General features: G+C 39.1%; 1 protein-coding gene across 1 annotated transcript in view; it reads right to left on the bottom strand.

Annotated features, from left to right (window-relative positions):
* Nucleotides 1-784: 784 nt before the first annotated feature.
* The window catches only part of LOC126108504 (zinc finger protein 436-like), a 177,454-nt gene continuing 159,029 nt past the window's right edge, over nt 785-19,209 (bottom strand). The window contains exon 8 of the mRNA XM_049913769.1: nt 785-2,290. Within this exon, the coding sequence (XP_049769726.1) occupies nt 874-2,290 (1,417 nt within the window). The 3' untranslated portion in view covers nt 785-873. The remainder of the gene's footprint in view (nt 2,291-19,209) is intronic.

Raw genomic sequence — 19,209 nt, 5'->3', positions numbered from 1 at the left:
ACAAAAGCACCACAATTCATTAACATGAGGTGGAATCAGATTATTCAGATAATACTAACAATCAAGCCTCATTATACATGTATAAATATAGAAACTTACACAAGCAACCTTCAGACACAAATGTTGACACAATGAACAATATTATATAACTATTAACTAATAAAGTTTAAAATGTCCCAAACATACATCAATAATGAAGTCTCAAAAGAAAGTTTCTTCAAACTATCTGTGGCATATGAAATTTAAATAATGTATTGATATATGTATAAACAGGTAATTCAATAACGTGTCCAAATGTGCACTGACTATTACAACAGGAGAAAATATATATTTATTATACTACAACCATGTGTACAATGATGAAGTCGCTATTTAGACTGTTCTACTGATATTTTACAAAACCACCTTAAATGAGGATAAATTATAATTACCAATATCAGCAAAAGTACACTCGTTAAATACAAGGGGTACATACATTAAACATAATTCTCAATTTTCATTTAAATCTTTCAAGAGAGAAATAAACACGAGTAGAACAAACACTTCACACTCACATATATATATATATATATATATATATATATATATATATATATATTTACACACATCGCTGGTTAAAAGGGAGCTACTTTTAGCCAGTTTACACATGCAACAATTATCTCTCAAAATGCAACCTTTAAAAAGTTGATACTTTAAAAATGGGCTCCCCACAACGCACTGATATAGAATCATAATAATATCTAGAACAATTCCCTCTGTGCAATTACTGTTTTCTGTGTTCAGCACATCAGTGACACATTTTTGTGAGATCTGTCTTGTATATGAACATAACTCCCCACCTTATTAGAACTTCTTTAAAATATCCCACAGTTATCAAATTTTTGTACTCTGGCGAATGTGTATTAACCTATGCGCATTTAAACTACCAGATTGAGTAAAGGCTTTGCCACAAATGTCACATTTGTAAGGTCTCTCGCCAGTATGTATTAAATAATGTTTCTTCAGACTGCCAGCCTCCGTAAATGATTTGCCACAAACGACACATTTGTGTGGTCTCTCACCAGTATGTATCAAAACATGCTTCCTCAGTGAACCAGACTCCGTAAACGATTTTCCACATACATTACATACGTGGGGTTTCTCACCAGTATGTATTAATTTGTGGGCCTTGAGAGTACCACAATGAGTAAATGATTTCCCACAGATATCGCATTTGTGTCTTCTCTCGCCATTGTGTACTAATGCGTGGATCTTTAGATTCCAGGAGTTTGTGAACAATTTACCACAAACATTACATTTGTTTGATGCCTCACCAGTATGTTTTATGAAATGGGCCTTTAGACTACTGGACCTTGTAAACGATTTGCCACAAACGTCACATTTGTGAGGTTTCTCCCCAGTATGTATTAAGACATGTCGCTTCAGAGTATCGGATACAGTATATGATTTCCCGCAAACATTGCATTTGTGGGGTCTGTCGCCAGTATGTATTAACATATGCTTCTTTAGGCTACCACATTCCGTAAAGGATTTCCCACAGACCTCACAGTTGTATGGTCTCCCACCGATATGTATTAGGGAATGCCTCTTGAGATGACTAGGCAGAATAAATGATTTCCCACAAACGTTACATTTGTGCGGTCTCTCGCCAGTATGTAACAGTGCGTGTTGCTTGAGATGAGCATAGCGAGTAAAAGCAACCCCACAAATTTTGCATTTGTGTGGTCTCTTGCCAGTATGTATGAAGGAATGTTTCTTAAGACTCCGCAACACAGCAAACGATTTTCCACAGACGTCACATACGTGTGGTCTATCATCATTGTTTGTTATTAGAGGACTTGACTGACTATAGGATCCTCCAAAAACATCAGACCTGTTTAGTTTGATATTGGAGACTGTGCTATGTTGTTCACTTTCTTCTTGGCTAGTCCTTTTTTCCACCACTGAATGCATACTCAAGCCATCATGGGTATGGAACACTTCACCACATGTGGTACAGATATGTACAGGTGGCTGTACACCATCAATATGCGTAAACACATGCATTATTAGACTATACTTAGACAAAAAGGTTTGCTTGCATGAACTACATGTGAATTCTTTTTCCTTGGAGATGTTATTTCTAGCACATGGGGCATTATCCTGCTTAGAGAAACACACTTTATTTAGAGATCCACTACCAACATTTGTCGATTTCTCTGCATCAATGTCCAGCTCCTCACAAGTTGCTCCCTGCAGGTGTGTTTCTTCACATCCAGTTTTACCAGACTCATTAGCGATTTCAGTCAACCTGAAGCATGAACAGAAAGGCAGTAAATATATCATTCTCTAGATACACAGAAACATTACTTCAATAATCTACAAATTCTTATTTCTAAAGGGGAAATAGTTTCAAGTATACACATAAGAACATTCCTGCTCATTCACTGCTTATGAGATGAGACTGTTTCACAAGCGGCAAGATAAACCAGAACTAGCTTGAACCTTGTGTGGTTCCAAACTGAGTTTACAGTGGTATTGGTAATAATATTACAACAAACATTTATGATAACACCAGCAGTATACTGAGTTAAACAGCCCGAGGAGCCTGTTTTTCAGAAGAGGTGATTATATGGGAAAATTTCATTTTTTCCACTCATATATTGCATATTATCTAAGCTAACTGCAGTTACGTTTTTGGCTCAAAATAGGAAAGTCAATTTATAAAAATTTCCACCAAAGTAAAGCTTGTATTCGAAATGGCTCTGAGCACTATGGGACTTAACATCAGAGGTCATCAGTCCCCTAGAACTTAGAACTACTTAAACCTAACTAACCTAAGGACATCACACACATCCATGCCCGAGGCAGGATTCGAACCTGCGACTGTAGCAGTCCCGTGGTTCCAGACTGAAGTGCCTAGAACCGCTTGTATTCGAGTTCGCACTAATTTTCTCCATACATTCTATAGTTAAGTTATGATTATATGTCGTGCAGTAATTAGTATTGTTCTTTGGTCATTACTCATTGATGTACAATGGTGCTGAACTGTCATCTTACAGCCTCACATTAAATGAGAAACAGTGAATTATGGGATTTTGGTAACAATGACTTTACAGCTTAAATATTAGGTAAACATTTTAAGATGTAATCTGTTGAATACGATGTAGCAGCCACAAACACTGACAGCAGTACAGTCCAGTGGAATGGAAGCACCTTCAAAAGTCTTCCTGCATGAAATTACATGCCTGTTATGATTATGAAGATAATGCCTGGAAGTTGGAAAGCTAGATCAGCTAAAAAAAAGATTAACATAAGCCATAATCAAAGCACTGAGAGAACTCCAGCAGATTTTAAAAAACCAAATCGAAACTTGAGAACAGTGCATGCCTCTTCTTGAGCTACTGGGATCTAGTCACAAGGCTACTGGATTTGTGGTAAAAATACACATGACCAGCTGTTCACAGATTGAGGATATTGCAGAGCACAGATGGGAACGAAATGTAATGAAGCTTTAGCCTTGATGCAGGGCTGGTGCTTACAGAACAAGCTGCAAGTGGTAGTAAATTAAACCACTTACATAGTGCTGAAAGATAAACCGTCTGCAACATGGTTTTTTTTTTTTCAAACTAAACAATGTTCAATCAGTAGACATCCCTCATATTGCTAACTCGGTCTTTATCTTGGTAATGATCTCATTTTTAAAGGCTATGTACAAACTATGCCCAAACAAACCACAAAATTAATTTACAAGATTGCAAATATCACCAGAGGTCAATACAGAATAGCACTTGACACAGGACAGTAACATGCTGCTGACTGACTGACTGCTGTAGCTGGGACCAATGACTGGGCATATAAAATTATACAGGGAGAGCCATTCAAAACACTACAGTGGCTGCAGAAGAGAGTATTTCTACAAATCATAGTTGCATATGGATAAACACTAGTAATCCTGAAAATACACTTCCTACAATTGCAATTTTGGAGGAGCCACTTACTGCCTACAGAGAGAAAATATGAAGAAAATGCAAGCAGTAACTGAGATGTACTGGACAGTATAGGTGCTGAGCAGAGGTAGGCAGACAAGTAAAAGTCAATGTATGTAGACACATATGGTACTGGTTACAGGGTGTGTTCACTATTGCCAAATGTTAAGGAGTGAAGTAGACTGAACGACTGACTTCCAGTAACTGGTTTTGCGAAACCTAGGCATTGGCCCTAACCCTCATATCAAAGCATATTCAAGTGCAAAGAAGACAACTTTGTGTGGTCAGACTGGAATCATGGTACATCATTCTTCATCATGGTGATCCAGATGACTATTCCAAATGATACAGGTGAGGGGTCCAAGCAATGTCCACATTTAAAATGCTATGACCCAGAAAGGCACGTGAAATTTTGCGGTGTCTTTAAAGAATTCACTTGCAAAAAAAGAACAGGAAGTATACATAACTGAATCAGGTGCAAACTGATAATCCAAAAAAAAAAAAAAAAAAAAAAAACATGCAAAAGTAGGTGGAAATTCCCTGTATCTTGTCTTATACTCTTCTGCCAGCTACTGCCACTCTGATGATTTTCACGTTTGTGTTCTGACACTGACTGGCTTCGCTCAACTCTGTGGAGCTGGCTCTTCAACCACTCTCACTGGTTGCAATTGGGCACAGGGAGCAGAGGCCACTGCCGCGTTCATGGTCTGAACCGAAGGGGGTGCCGCACTTCCCCACCACTTTTCCCGTGCCGCCTCTTCTTGCTGATTTCTTCACATTCGCTTCATAACTTATTGCCTCTTGTATCCCATTTCCAGAATTTCTGCATGCTGTAAAGCCGCAACACAGAGAGGACACTGACCTTTCTTTTGTGTACAAGTGCAACTGTCATGGCTGCCAGCACACTGATTACATATCACCCGATTTTAACAGTATTTTGTCATGAGCTCTGCTCATTGACATTTAGTACTGAATGCAGCTGTGAGAGGTTCCACCTTAAAAGTCAAAGCATGTGAGCATATCCAGCATGAAGATCATTTAGATGATGTCCTCTCTGTTCTTGAAGTCTGTACTGTTATCAGACATATCTACTGCCAGGATGAACAGTGGAGGTCTCTTCTTATTAGTTCGATTGTGAAGCCTCTGTAGCACATTGAATTCATGGTCAAACAGTGCTTGATGTGGTCTTATCATCAAATGTCCATGGCAGCCCTTATAGGAGGGCTGTTACCTCTTGTGTCTTCTTCTGGAGTTCTGCCCTGCTTGGGAATTCAGTCTGATAGCCCTCAATCTTCTTCATGGTCACTTCAAGTGATTGCACATAGATCCAGTGTGGCATTGTTATTAGCTGCAGTGACCTTGAGGGTGTACTGAAGTTGCAGAATTTCCATATCATTCAATTTATCTCCTGTATACTGAATGTAGACAGGTAGGATATTAGAAAAGTACCCGTCACAGAGTAGCACTACTTCTATCTAGCCCTACACCTTCTGAGTTTCACTTACATCTAGGGACAGCAAATAATGGTGTCTATTGCGTGCACTTGACATGAGTTGGCTCTACAGGTTCTAGTGGCTTCTAGTCACAGACAGTGAATGCTTACAGCAGTCTTCTGTGTACTGTTTGTGCAGTCTAATTACTGTGCATTAGTTTAGCTTAATGCAACTCTCATTTGAGAACTGGAAAAGCAATTTGTCCCATCATGTAGCAGCAATAACAGCTTATATCACCAAATTGCCCAACATACCAGGCAGATAATCAGAAATTAACAATACATACAAACAGTCATAACTTGTCTCCTTTACGTAGGAGACTGAAAATCAGCTGAGAAGCTTAAGAACACAGGTTTATATTTAACCTGCAAATCTTTACTACACATTATATTTCAACATCATTTTTCTGGACTTTTAGTCTTCACCGTTTAAAACCTTGCTATTACAGAAAATTATGGAAAGGATGATATTGACACAACATTCTAGTACTTCTGTAACAAACATCAGGCTTCTCAAATCTGAAATTCATATCAAAATTCATCAACAAAAAAACTAAAGAAATAAAAAATGTACTTATTTGACCTGATTGCTATATGTGCAATTTAAATATCTCACTCTTGACACAAAATCATATCATCAACTACGTTGTTACAGACTGCACCATAAAAAATGTGCTTTGACAATTTGCCTTACTTTTGAATCCAGTGTCATCAGCAGTGACACTTTTCATGTGCTTTTTATTTATCAGCAAAAACGCTATTTACAAACAGTTTTTATTCCAAGTTCATACTGCTTTACATGGCTAAAGTTGTCTTAACAAACAATAATTCCAATTTCCTGCATTTTTTAATTTGAAACATCTTCAGCAAAAAATTTCCTATGTGACAACTACTGAGACTATTCACAATAGTATTTGCCCAGTTTTTGAAATATTTCATACACTGACAAAAACTACGTACATTCTTATTGTATAGATTTTGCTCTAATAACAGACTCGTTAAGAAGACTAGATTATATCATGAAGCCTGTCAGCTGTTTCTGATTTTCCACGTCAGTGCAGTACACTAATAAGTGTTCTATAATGAGAAAAATAATTGGTTCATTGGTTGGAAGGGTTGAAGGGATCAGACTGCAAAGGTCATCGATTCAGAAAAATAAATACAACAGTCTATGCGTTATCGGCAGAGTTACACAGAGTTGTTACTTAAAGATTAACTTCCAGGCTAATGATGTAAACCAGTGTCACAATGTTTCTCCTGCCATCACACCAATCTATCTCCATAGTCCCTGGCAATCAGGATCATACAGTATTAGTTGGTTAAGATAGTAAAAATTGGAACGCTTCTCTCTGAAAAATTACTCATACTTTGAGGACAACTTACCTACAATTTTAGTTTTGGCTATGTTTTCAGGGAATTTATGTAAAGTTACTCATTACCATAAACTGAAGACCCCAAAAACTGCACAAGCAGCCTAGGTGCTATGACACATTGTGAGTTGAAGTTCTAATAATGCACATCAGATTAAAAGTTTCGGTAATTAACAAACAATTTTGAATTTCATGAGAAATGAGTCAAACAGCTCCTTGCCATAAAGGCGAATTAAGTTATCCTGTCCCTAGATGAATGTCCAAGTTTCTTACATTACACATTTTTAATCATGGTGTTGCCTTCTGCTTGCTATGGGAGTTCTTACACATGCTGTGCACTTGTTTCAAATTGCAGGTGGTGTAAAAATAGGTAACAAAAATTTTGCTTCCAATTAGAACAGCATTTTTTTCTCTTCTGCTTCAACTCACAGAATTGAAGTAGAGTCATAAGATTAAATCTCTTTCTGGGTCTGATCCCTGAATATTGTGATGGTGTGCTGACTGATAATTCTGAGGGTTCTGCCTCAGAGCCTAAAGACAAAGAAACATGGCCATAAGGAGAGGTGGGTAGAGGCAAATTGACAATAATGTAGAGTGCTGTGAGGAGATTGTATGGACGGTGACTTCTGGCTCTGTGCCATATGTGCACAGTGTAATCTAATTGCCTTGCTGTTCAGTACAACAGTGCAATATGCACAGGCTGCAATGGTAAGACACTAAGTCTCTGTTACTGGTTAGAATCTGAAACTGAGTGGGAGGTGCAGTAACGTGTGTACCTTTTTGTGACCATTGTGTGTGGGTTATACGGTGGAACAACACAGATATTTGATACCATAAGACTAGGAAATAAATGTGTAGCAATTATCACATCATAAACGTGTGAGATACACTCTGCAGAAGTTTGAAGTCCAACACTGATACAGGTGGGCTAACTGCATGTCTTTATTCAACATGATGCCCCCTTTTCATGGCAAAGTTATATATGAATTCAATTTCCTTACAGGTGTAGCACTTCCCTACTGCTGTCATATATTCCCCCCTTCCTTCAATGCCCTAGTAAAACACACCCACATGCTGCTGTGAAAGATGGATTTAAGCACCACACAGGATTGTACAAACATACCATCAGTTGGCCATCATACACATTCCCATATGAAGGACATAATAATAGTCATCTCAGTGCAGAGAAGCAACTAAAAGAGTTAGGAAAAAAAGTAAATCATCTGGTCCAGATGGAATGAAAATTCGATTATACAGGGAGTGCTCTGTGATACTATCTTTTAATTAGCTTGTATTTATCACCAACATTTCACCCAGCACAAAACCCCAAGTGACTATAATAAAGTGCAGATGATTCCCATGTATAAGAAGGGAAAAGAACAGACCCACAAGACTACAGACCAACATCCTTAACATCAGTTTGACACATTTTCATAAGTCAAATATGATAAATTTCTTTGAGGCTGAAGAGTTTCTGTCTACAGTTAAGCATGGATTATGAAAGAACAACTAATGCAAAACTCAAATGGTCCTTTTCTCACAGGATATCCTGCAAGCCATGTATGAAGAACAACAACCAGATTCCATATTCTTAGATTTCTGGAAAGCATTTAATATAGTCCCCACTGCAGACTGTTAATGAAGGTAGACGTAGGCACAATAGCTTGCCAGATATGTGAATGGTTCAAAGTTTCTTAAGTAACAGAAACCAGTAACTGTTCTTGATGGTGAGTGTTCATCAGAGACAAGGGTATCGTCAGGTTTGCTCCAGGGAAGTGTGTTAGGACCACACATATTCTCTAAACATGCAAATGATGTAACAGACATCACAAGCAGAAATCTGCAGCTCCTTGCTGATGATGTTGAGATGTATGGGAAGGTGTCACCATTGAGTAACTGTATGAGGATATAAGATAACTTAGACAAAATTTCTAGTTGGTGCAAAGAATGACAACTTGCTCCAAATTTGGATAACTGTAAGTTAATGCAAACGTCCAGGATATGCAATACCAAGGGTTACAATATGGTATTAGTAGTGTACTGCTTGAGACAGTCACATTTATTAAATATTCAGGGGTAACATCCAAAAGTGATAGTAAAGGGAATGAGCATATAAGGATGGTAGTGGGGAAGGTGAATGGTCGACTGTGCGTAGAACCCCATTGGTGTGATCAATTAATGAGTACTGCTCTAGTGTCTAGGATATCCCCCCCCCCTGCCCCAAGGTCCAAGGTCAGAATAAAGGAAGAAATTGATGCAATTCACTACAGGGCCATACATTTGTTATCTGCAGGGTCAATCAACACGCAGGTGTTACAGATATGCTTCATGAACTCAAATGGGTTGGCCTGCGTGTCTCATTGATACAGATAGGAACACCATAGCTGCAACTGCAATGGATAAAAATCTCTGTAGAAACCAGACAAAAATGTGGTTCCTAAGGACAGCTAGTAGCATTTCCAGTAGTTGCAGGAGGCAACATCTGGATGAATGCTTCATTTGGTCTCATAATGTTACACAACATACCCTTGCTGTGCTGGTACTACAAACAGTTGAAAGAATGGGCAGATTACAGCTATTATTTCTCTGGAGAGCATACAGCTCCTCTGCATAGTTAAATGGTGATGGCACTCTCTTTGATGAAATATTCCAGAGGTAAAATAGTCCCTCATTTCAGTCTTCAGGCAGGACTACTTAGCAGGATGTTGTCTTCAAGAAAAACAACATGGGCTCTCTAGGGAGGGGTTGGAGTATGTAAAGTTATTTCCCTTAATCAGATGGGTATGTTAATGAATCTGAAAAGCAAAATGGTTAGGTACCCATTTCAAATATAGGGAATTAATGAAGCATGGTGGCAGGAATAATAGGCTTTTCTATTACACAACAAAATACCAAATAGGAGGTAACGAAGAACTAGGTATAATAATGAATAAGAAAACAGGAGTGGGTGTAAGCTTCTATGGTCAGCATAGTGAGCACATAATCGTAGCTATTACAGACATTAAGGCAATGCCCACTATGGTAGTACAAGTGTGTATGGAAATTTTGGAACTTGGGGTAAGTCCCCATGGGACCAAACTGCTGAGGTCATCGGTCCCTAGGCTTACACACTACTTAATCTAACTTAAAATAACTTATGCTATGGACAACACACACACACACACACACACACACACACACACACACACACAAACACCTATGCCCAAGGGAGGACTTGAACCTCTGACAGGGGAAGCCATGCAAACTGTGTCAAGGCGCCTCAGGCTGCACGGCTACCCTGTATGACAGTGTGTATGGCAACTAGCGGTTTGTAAGATTGATAGAAAACGTGATGGAATCGAAAATGTTGCACAGATATTTAAACGAGACCAAAATATAGGAGGAGGTCATAGACCAGTAGAATTTTACACACAGCATAATTCTGTCATCGCTAACTCTTGGTTTAATAAGATTCATGAATGATGACTCTACACATGGAAGAGACTTGGAGACATGGCAAGGTTTCAGAGTGATTATGCAAGGGTGCGATAGATATTTTGACACCTGATTTTACATTGTGAAACATTTCCATGGCAAGATATGAGGTTTGACCCTATTTTATTGCTTATGAGTACAAATGAAAACTTGAGGAATGACACGTATGTGGCAACTTATGGACATGGGACATGAATAAATTGAAAAGGATCAGAGACTGTTGGGTGTTTCAGAAGGAGCATCAGGCAATGTTCATCTGGAACATGGGAAGAGAATACAGGTGAAGAAGAAGGGTAGCTTAGAGATATGAAATAGTGCAGGTAGCAGAAGATCAAATACGCATAAAACAAAACATAACACAGGGCATCTTGAATTCAATTTACAAAAGAAGAAAATATCAAAATGTGGCAAATGAAGCAGGCAAAAGGGAATAATGTCATCTAAAAAATGAGACTGGCAAAAGGTGTAAAGATGATAGGCAGGAATGGCTAGTGGGAAAATGTAAAACTGTAGAAGCTTGTACAGTCCAGTCACATTAAAGTGACCATCTGTAAAAAGCCTGAATGACCACTTTTTGCAGTGCAGAAAAGCAGGAAGAAAATCATTCAAATTCTGAAAGATACCAACAGGGATGTGGAGCCAGGCCAACTCCAATACAGCAGCCAGATATCTAGGTGTTTTAGTTGAGGATCCATGGCACAAATAAACCAATTGAGGTGGTCTCACAGATTTGCTATCGGGTTTAAATCCAACTTGTTTGGTGGCCAGAAGAGCATGGTAGACTCATCCTGGTGCTCTTCAAACCACATGAGCTGTGTGACATGTGCACTATCCTGTTGGTAGGTGCCATAATGCCAAGGAATAGATAAGTGTAGGTGTGGACATGGTCCCTGAGAATGGATGCCTACTCGTATTGCTTCACTGTGCCCTTCAGGATGACAAGATTACCCAGGGAATGACACAAAAACATTCTCCAGACCTCCGTCCTCCAGGGTGGACCCTTCTCGCAACTGTTGCAGTGCCATACATGCCACTGGCTATCTACCTCATGGAGCTTAAAACATGATTCATCTGAAAGGGTTGCATGTTACCACTCATGAGGAGAATATGAGAACCGCTATACCCTCATTCCCCAGAAACTTTGCTCAGTGGAAGAGGGGTCAAAGTAAGGTATTTTCGAGGTACTTCATGCACCTTTTACCACGTGATATCTTGAGAAGACATGGTGGCTCAATGGTTAGCATCATGGCTTCTTAATTTTGCACCCTGTGTTTGAAACCCCATTATTACTTATTTTCGGTTTTATTTATGTACCCATGCCTGTAGAATGTCTTCCATTATACACTGCTATAACGTTGTTCTTATTTGTCTACTAATTTGTATGTCAAGTGAACTGATTTTAACAAAGAACAAAATTGTTTGAAATTATTTTTGTGAAATTCCTGTAGTGTGTCTTTATTCGTAAGTGCAAGTGCCAGTTTTCAGAAAAATAACCCATAATGCATGGTTTGCTGCAAAATTATTGCCAACACGCGAAATCTTAACTAGTGTTATTGATGTTTCTTTCCTGAGTGAGATTCATACACAGAAATGTCACTTTGGTAAACCTACCTTCATGTAACACTTGTGCCATTCAGAATATCTGTGTTTTGAATGTTTCTGTGATTAGTCTCTACTGCCAGTTCTGCCAACTGCCTTTGTGACATAGGCAGTGATGATGATGTTCGGTTTGTCGGGTGCTTAACTGCGCAGTCATCAGCACCACTAGAAAGTCTGATTTTTTACACAGTCCAATTTAGCCATTGCCATGAATGATGGTCATGATGATGATGATGAAATGAGAAGTACAAAACAAATACATAGTCCCCGGGCACAGAAAATCCCCATCTGGCCAGGAATACAACCCAGGATCCTGTGGTCCAGAGGCAGCAACACTAGCCACTGGACCATGAGCTGTGGACAAACATAGGCAGGGGTCACATTAATGTGATGATACCATGCATAACCACAAGAAGCATAGATACTCCTCATAGCAAGATTAGACACACCTTTACATAAAAGTAGAGAAGAGATGAAACACAGGCTGGCAATGGCAAGAAAACACATCTGAAATACTGGAATGGAATTTGTTAACATCTAACTTAAATTTAGCTCTAAGGATATCTTTTCTGAAACTGTTTGTCTGCAGTGTAGCCTTGTATAAAAGCGAAATGTGGGTGATAGGCAATTCACATAGAACAGAATGGAACAGAAGCTTTTGGAATGTGATGCTACAAGAGAATGCTGATGATTGGATGTCAGGATTGAACAAAAATAAAGAGGCACTGAATGAAATTGGGAAAAATAGAAATTTATGGCACAACACTTCTGGTTGTAAGAACACATTTGATGCATCCTCAAGGAATTGTCAATTTGGTAATGGAACAAAGTGTGGAGCATAAATATTGTTGAAGGAGACCAAGGCTCGAATACAATAAGCGGGTTCAAATGGGTGAAGGTTGTGATAGGTGTGCAGTGATGATGACACACACAATAGACTAACATGGAGGGGTGTATCAAATTAGCCTTCAAACTGAGGACCATGGCAACCACAACAACAACAAGTCATTATTATCGAACAGATATTGTCAGAAACATTAAACATTAAGCTAATATTCATTAATATCGTAAATTCTAGTTTTATCTCTCTTCCACTGGGGGTGTTTTCAAATGGAGAATTGAGGACAACATTGTTCCCACAAGTCGAAGACGAAAAACAGTCCACTCAGAGCTCAGAATGCCTGAGCAAATCTAGCTAAATTGAGCTGAGACTGGTATCCCTGATATTGCTCAATAACAATAATGCTTGTTTAACATGTATTTTGCCTGAATGGCTCAAATGGCTCTGAACACTATGGGACTCAACTGCTGTGGTCATAAGTCCCCTAGAACTTAGAACTACTTAAACCTAACTAACCTAAGGACATCACACACATCCATGCCCGAGGCAGGATTCGAACCTGCGACCGTAGCGGTCGTGTGGTTCCAGACTGTAGCGCCTTTAACTGCTCGGCCACTCCAGCCGGCATTTTGCCTGAATATTCATCCTCGTAATCCACTTGCAGCTCACTTCAATGATCCTTTTCCAGAGAGATCCTATCAACCACACAAAATGGCGAGTGGAACTAGTACATTTGTTCTCTGAAAGGCGTTATGTTCTTGCACAGAGCACCTTAGGAACCTACCGATGCCAGCAAAGAGTTTCTTGTAACAAAGAAGCTGTATCACTGGCACTAGATCTCTGGTCTCATGCCAACCATAAGAACTGGATCAGGAACTTTAACAATGCTGTAGTATTTATGGTAGTGACTTCTTGGATGTACACCTGCGTGTTTAGAACTAAAAGTAGGTGCTCTAAAAAAGTCAACTAATGACCAGTGTAGCTAGATGGGAAAGAGTAGACAAAGAATTTAAATAACTGAGGCAGAAACTCATCAGTATGTGAAACAGGTATGGCAAGTTAAACTATTAACGGCAGCCTAAAAGTTGCAGTTGGGAGGCTTTGAAGAATCACCTGATTCATTTGCATAAATGACTGAGAAAAAGAGAAGTCTCACTTCATTCCCCTGTGTATACGTGCCCCTTAGTAACAGTGAGGAAATTTGATCAATCTCCAATATATCAAAATGCTGCAATTTCATAAGTGAAATATAAGATGCAAGACCCTAAAAACCTCATTCTAAAATCCGTCTGAAAATTAGTTGGAAGAAATGTTTGGAATACTTCCCACAACATACAGTGTAACATCTTTGAAAAAAATTCCCTCAGCTGTTTTTATTTTAAACTAAATATCTACCGGTTTTGGTTGTGGACCATCTTCACAGGAGTGAATAAGTACAAAATGGGGCTAGTAATTTACATGAAAAGATATAAAATTCGTAATAGGTACATAAAAATAATCTACTCATGAACACTTACAATGTAAAACAGATCATGTGACTACATCGTTTCTTTTATGGCTTATAGAAAATCCAAAACGTCATTATAGATATAACAAAAGAACACAACCTGTTCCATAAAAGTCTAACAGAGGTGTGCTAAATATAACAAAAGTTGATGTAGCGATGTACAAAGAAATAATAAACTAAAGAGGCGAGAGCTATACAGCATAACCTCTGTAATATAAGCCAAGGACCATATCAAAACACCTTCTACATATAATGTTCAGCCTACTTAATAGTCAGTATGTCCACATTCGGCATGGGTAATAGTAGCGACCCATCTTGGCATGGAAGCAATGAGGCCTTGGTAGGTGGCTGGAGAGAACTGGCACCACACCTGCACACACCCGTAAAATCAGGGAGGCAGGGCGATGAGCTTTGACGCCATGTCCTATCACGTCTGAGATATGTTTGATCAGGTTCAGACCTGGCAAGATGGGTGGTCAGCACATCAGTTGGAACATGAATCTGTGTTCTTCTAACCACTCCATCACACTCGTGGAATAGTGAAATGGTGCACTATCTTGTTGAAAAATGCCACTGCCATCAGGAAACGATCGGCATAGAGGGTTACACGTGGTCTGGAATGAGTGTATGATACTCCTAGGCTGTCACGGTGCCTTACACAAGCTCCACTGGACCCATGTATGCCCACATCAATGTTCCCCAGACCACAATGGAGTTGCAGCCAGCTTGCCTCCATCCCACTGTGCAAGTGTCAATGACTGTTCCCTAGATGATGACAGATCTGTGACCTCCCATAGGCATGATGATGAAGATATCGGGATTCGTCAGACCATGTAATGCTCTGCCAATGCACCAACGTCCAGTGCCCATGGTCACATGCCCATTTCAGTCATAGTTGCTGATGTGATGTTACATTGGAACATGCATGAATTGTTGTCCGCCGCTCGTGGTCTCGCGGTAGCGTTCTCGCTTCCCGAGCACGGGGTCCCGGGTTCGATTCCCGGCGGGGTCAGGGATTTTCACCTGCCTCGAGATGACTGGGTGTTTGTGTTGTCCTCATCATTTCATCATCATCCAGGAAAGTGGCGAAATTGGACTGAGCAAAGGTTGGGAAATTGTACGGACGCTGATAACCACGCAGTTGAGCGCCCGACAAACCAAATATCATCATCATGCATGAATTGTTGGCTGCAGATGCTCATTGTTAGGAGTGTTCAGTGCACTGTGTGTTCAGACTCACTCGTACTCTGCCCAGCATTAAAGTCTGATGTTAGTTCTGCTACAGTTCACTGCTGTTCTGTTTTACCAGTCTGACATCTGTAATGAAAGGTGGCTGCTCAACCCCATGACGACTGGATGTGGTTTCACCTTGGTTTTGGCATGTGCTTAAGACATCCACCACAGCATTCCTTGAACACTCAAAATGTCATGCTGTTTCCATAATGCTAATGCCAAACCTCTAGGTCATCACAATCAGCTTTCAGTCGAACTTTTAGAGATTGTGCACCTTCCCTATTTTACACAACAGCACACTCATGATTAATATGCGCAAAGTACATCTACATGCACAGTGCATGAATTATCAATGGGTGTGCTGCCTATGTGTAGAATGGAGAAAGAGATCATAATTGTCTACACTGTAGTATTGCGCACTGTAACATTAATAGCCTACTATGTGTACAAGGTGTATACACAGACAAGGAGAAAAATTCCCGGATTTTTCCCAGATTTCCCGGTTCAGAATACATTTCCTCCCAGTGAAAAACACTTTTTCCTTGTTACATGGCAGTTTATTCTCCCTTGGAACTATAAAACTTATCAATCCTTTGAATAGTTATGGTTTTATATACGAGTGTAGAATTTCTCAGCACTTTAGAAAATGAAACTCAGGGAAAGAAAAACACGTTTTCGAAAGATCTTTGATTTGCACCAACATGTATGCTGCATATTTTCATATTACGAAAGTATGAATCCAAATTCCACCAAACACGGCATGTTACCTTCCGAATCATTGAAATCGCGATTGCGATGCGCTTTTGTAAGCCAGTTGCAGCTCATTTCACGCGATCTCGCCAGCTGATGACAGCGGATATTCAAAGTATACGAGACGTGATATGGTCAGCCAATACTAACATAACTGTTCAGTAGTGCGAACTCAAGTTAATGGTTTAAACTAAGATACATAGTGTTGCTACATGGTAAACAAAGATTTCACATTTAATATTGCTCTCTAAGGTTAATAAGCTGCAAGAGAAGCTAAGCTTTCACATATAATGTTAATATGTTTTGCGAGTGTTACACTTTAAGATACATCACACATGTGACCGTAAAAATTTTAATAATGGCGCAAGTGCCTGATCTTCTGGGCTTAAAATTCTTCTAAATGGTTCGTCATCGAAGAGTCGATTTTTAAATGAGAGTCAAATGCTCTGTGATTTAAGAAATTCATTGTACTTTCTCGCACATAGTTCAACTTCCGCAAAAGGAAATTTGATTTGAAAGCAATGCTTTTCAAACCACCATTGGCAATATTTTCCCGTGACCTGTTAGAAGCAGTTTCGTTTCAGCAGTTGCCACAGAGCGCCAGATGACATGCGCCACAATGCTTACACAGATACGATGACGTAGGAAGCCTGTATGTTCGTACTTGTAAAACATTAAAAGACTAAAACATTAAAAGAAACAAGACATCAGAGGATACTTCAAGAGCATTGGAATTTCGTGAACCATACAAAATGTGCACATTTAAAATGCATACTTAAAGGGCACATTCGTATTTTCGGATTCCCAATGAAGTAGGCATCAACCTGATATTAAGCTTTCCAGTGTGGTTTTCGGGATGTAAATTTTTTTGGAGTACCTGAACTGTAATAACTCTTGTTTGGTTCTTTATTATGGCATAATGCCATACGTGATAGAAGATTACAGAGTGCACTCTGGCCAATAGTATGGAATTAAACACTTTGTTTCAAATACATTGACTGCCTCATTGGAAAAGATTAATAAAAGCCGGATTTTTTTAGCAAACTGACAAAAATAACTTCACTGTTCTGTAGGGCGATTTATGCTTGCCTGTCAGAAACGTGGAAATAAAATCTGAAACTAATAACATATTTTAGCCTTCTGTAATTATGTGAATCTGTTTAATTTCCTTGACAGCTTCCTGCCACAAAAATCTGTTTTGTTTTTATTTGACATGAGAGCAGTAAATGACGAGGAAACAGCAAAAATCACTAAATGTAAACACGAATCATGTGGAGACTACCCACATCCTCATTATAACTCAGACTGCTCTGTGCATCAGCCCCCGATGTACATTTCCGAACCGGGGCAATAGTAGATAGTGGCGCCCTCCCCCCAACCCCTCCCTTGAGCGATTACGAAGACGTCAAAAAGTTAAAAACTCAAATTTTCAAAAATATGCTCATTTTGTGGCGCACATCTTTCTGAAGAGTCTGATACATAAACATATGTGTTCGAGGAATTGTAAGACATGTTATTTGGTTTTAAGTGTGCCAAAATGCAGTGCCATGCCTCTTCACACAGCATTCTTCAATCACACATCACTGTATTTCGCTCTGTGGAACTGAAACGTGTATATTTTGTAATGGATGCTATCGAACTATATTCAGGACAGTGAAAATTAAAATGTCCTGAGGTGCCTCTCCTGCTCCCAGTTAGCCTGTTTGACATTCTGCCCCCCCCTTTTTCCTAAAAAAAAAAAAAAAAAAAAAAATTAATACCAGATGGGATTATTTATAACCAGGAGACCAAGAACTCTTCACAAAATTTGCACCCTTTATTATCTATTAGCTAATAACTTGCTGTTTTGTGTGACATAAAATTAAATATAGGATATATAAAAGCAGTAAAGATAAGCAAGACTGTACACATTACTTCAAACCATAGCTCCTAGCGTTTTTTCTCTCTAATCTTGCTACAGCTTTACATGGCCTCCTTTCCTTTCTGCCAAAGGATCTGTTACCTCATCAAAGTTCATCAAAAGTTTTGCTACATGAAAAAATCGAAATGTCGCTGTCTAATACTAAAAAAGCAGTTAATACAAATAGCACACAAGACTGGTGTGGTTCCTCAATCTGATTACGTCTATTTTCCACTGTCTGCTAGATAAAACAAAATAAGCTTTCCTAATATTGCAGCAATTGTAACACACACCAAATAAACGAAATGGTCATTTTTATAATACGATAGAATATAATTCACAAAGTACCAATATCAATGCCTATTCAGCCTACATGCAAAAAGCTTTATACTAGGAAATAGTTTCACATTTCATTCATATGCTACAGTTTCTCAAGCACGAGATCAGAAAGTAGTTGTACGAAATTTTTATATAAATTTGGAATCGCCATATTCTTCCACAAATTATGTGATGTTCCTGTTTCTTCTCCTTCCTCACTCTAACAGACAATCTTTTCAACACTAATTATGTAACTATGCCTGCCATTGTCGAAATTTATTCGCCAGTTAACTTTACTAACCCTGCCACAATCACCGATTTAGTCATCCTGCGATTATTTTCTGATTAGGCGTTGTTACATGTTCATACAACACGTTTTCCTTGCTACTTACAGAACAGAACTTAAGTGGCTGCTGACCAGGGACTTACTAGTGTAGCGAGCTGGTCAAAAATTTTCTGTGAAAATTTAATTTTCTTGGATACAGCGAGAAGATAATACGCAATCTTTCTTACCTGTTATTCCTGTTAGTCGTTTATTTTCACTCTGGTAGTTTGAATCTGTGGACTTTGCTAGTAATGATAATGATGATCATTCACAAACCCAATCAACCACATAATCAGATAGCGATTGGCATTCATCCATTCAGCTTTACTCCCCTCAGCTCGTATAGCCCTGTCCCCTTTTGTCTGCAGGAAAGTCTATTTCTAGATGTGATGAGGATTCCCCTGACAGACACATCACATACACAATGCCCAA

Source organism: Schistocerca cancellata, chromosome 11, assembly GCF_023864275.1.
Source record: "Schistocerca cancellata isolate TAMUIC-IGC-003103 chromosome 11, iqSchCanc2.1, whole genome shotgun sequence".
NCBI classification, from domain to species: Eukaryota; Metazoa; Arthropoda; class Insecta; order Orthoptera; family Acrididae; genus Schistocerca; species Schistocerca cancellata.
Note: the sequence above shows the minus strand (reverse complement) of the source record. Positions and strands in the feature narration are given on the sequence as shown.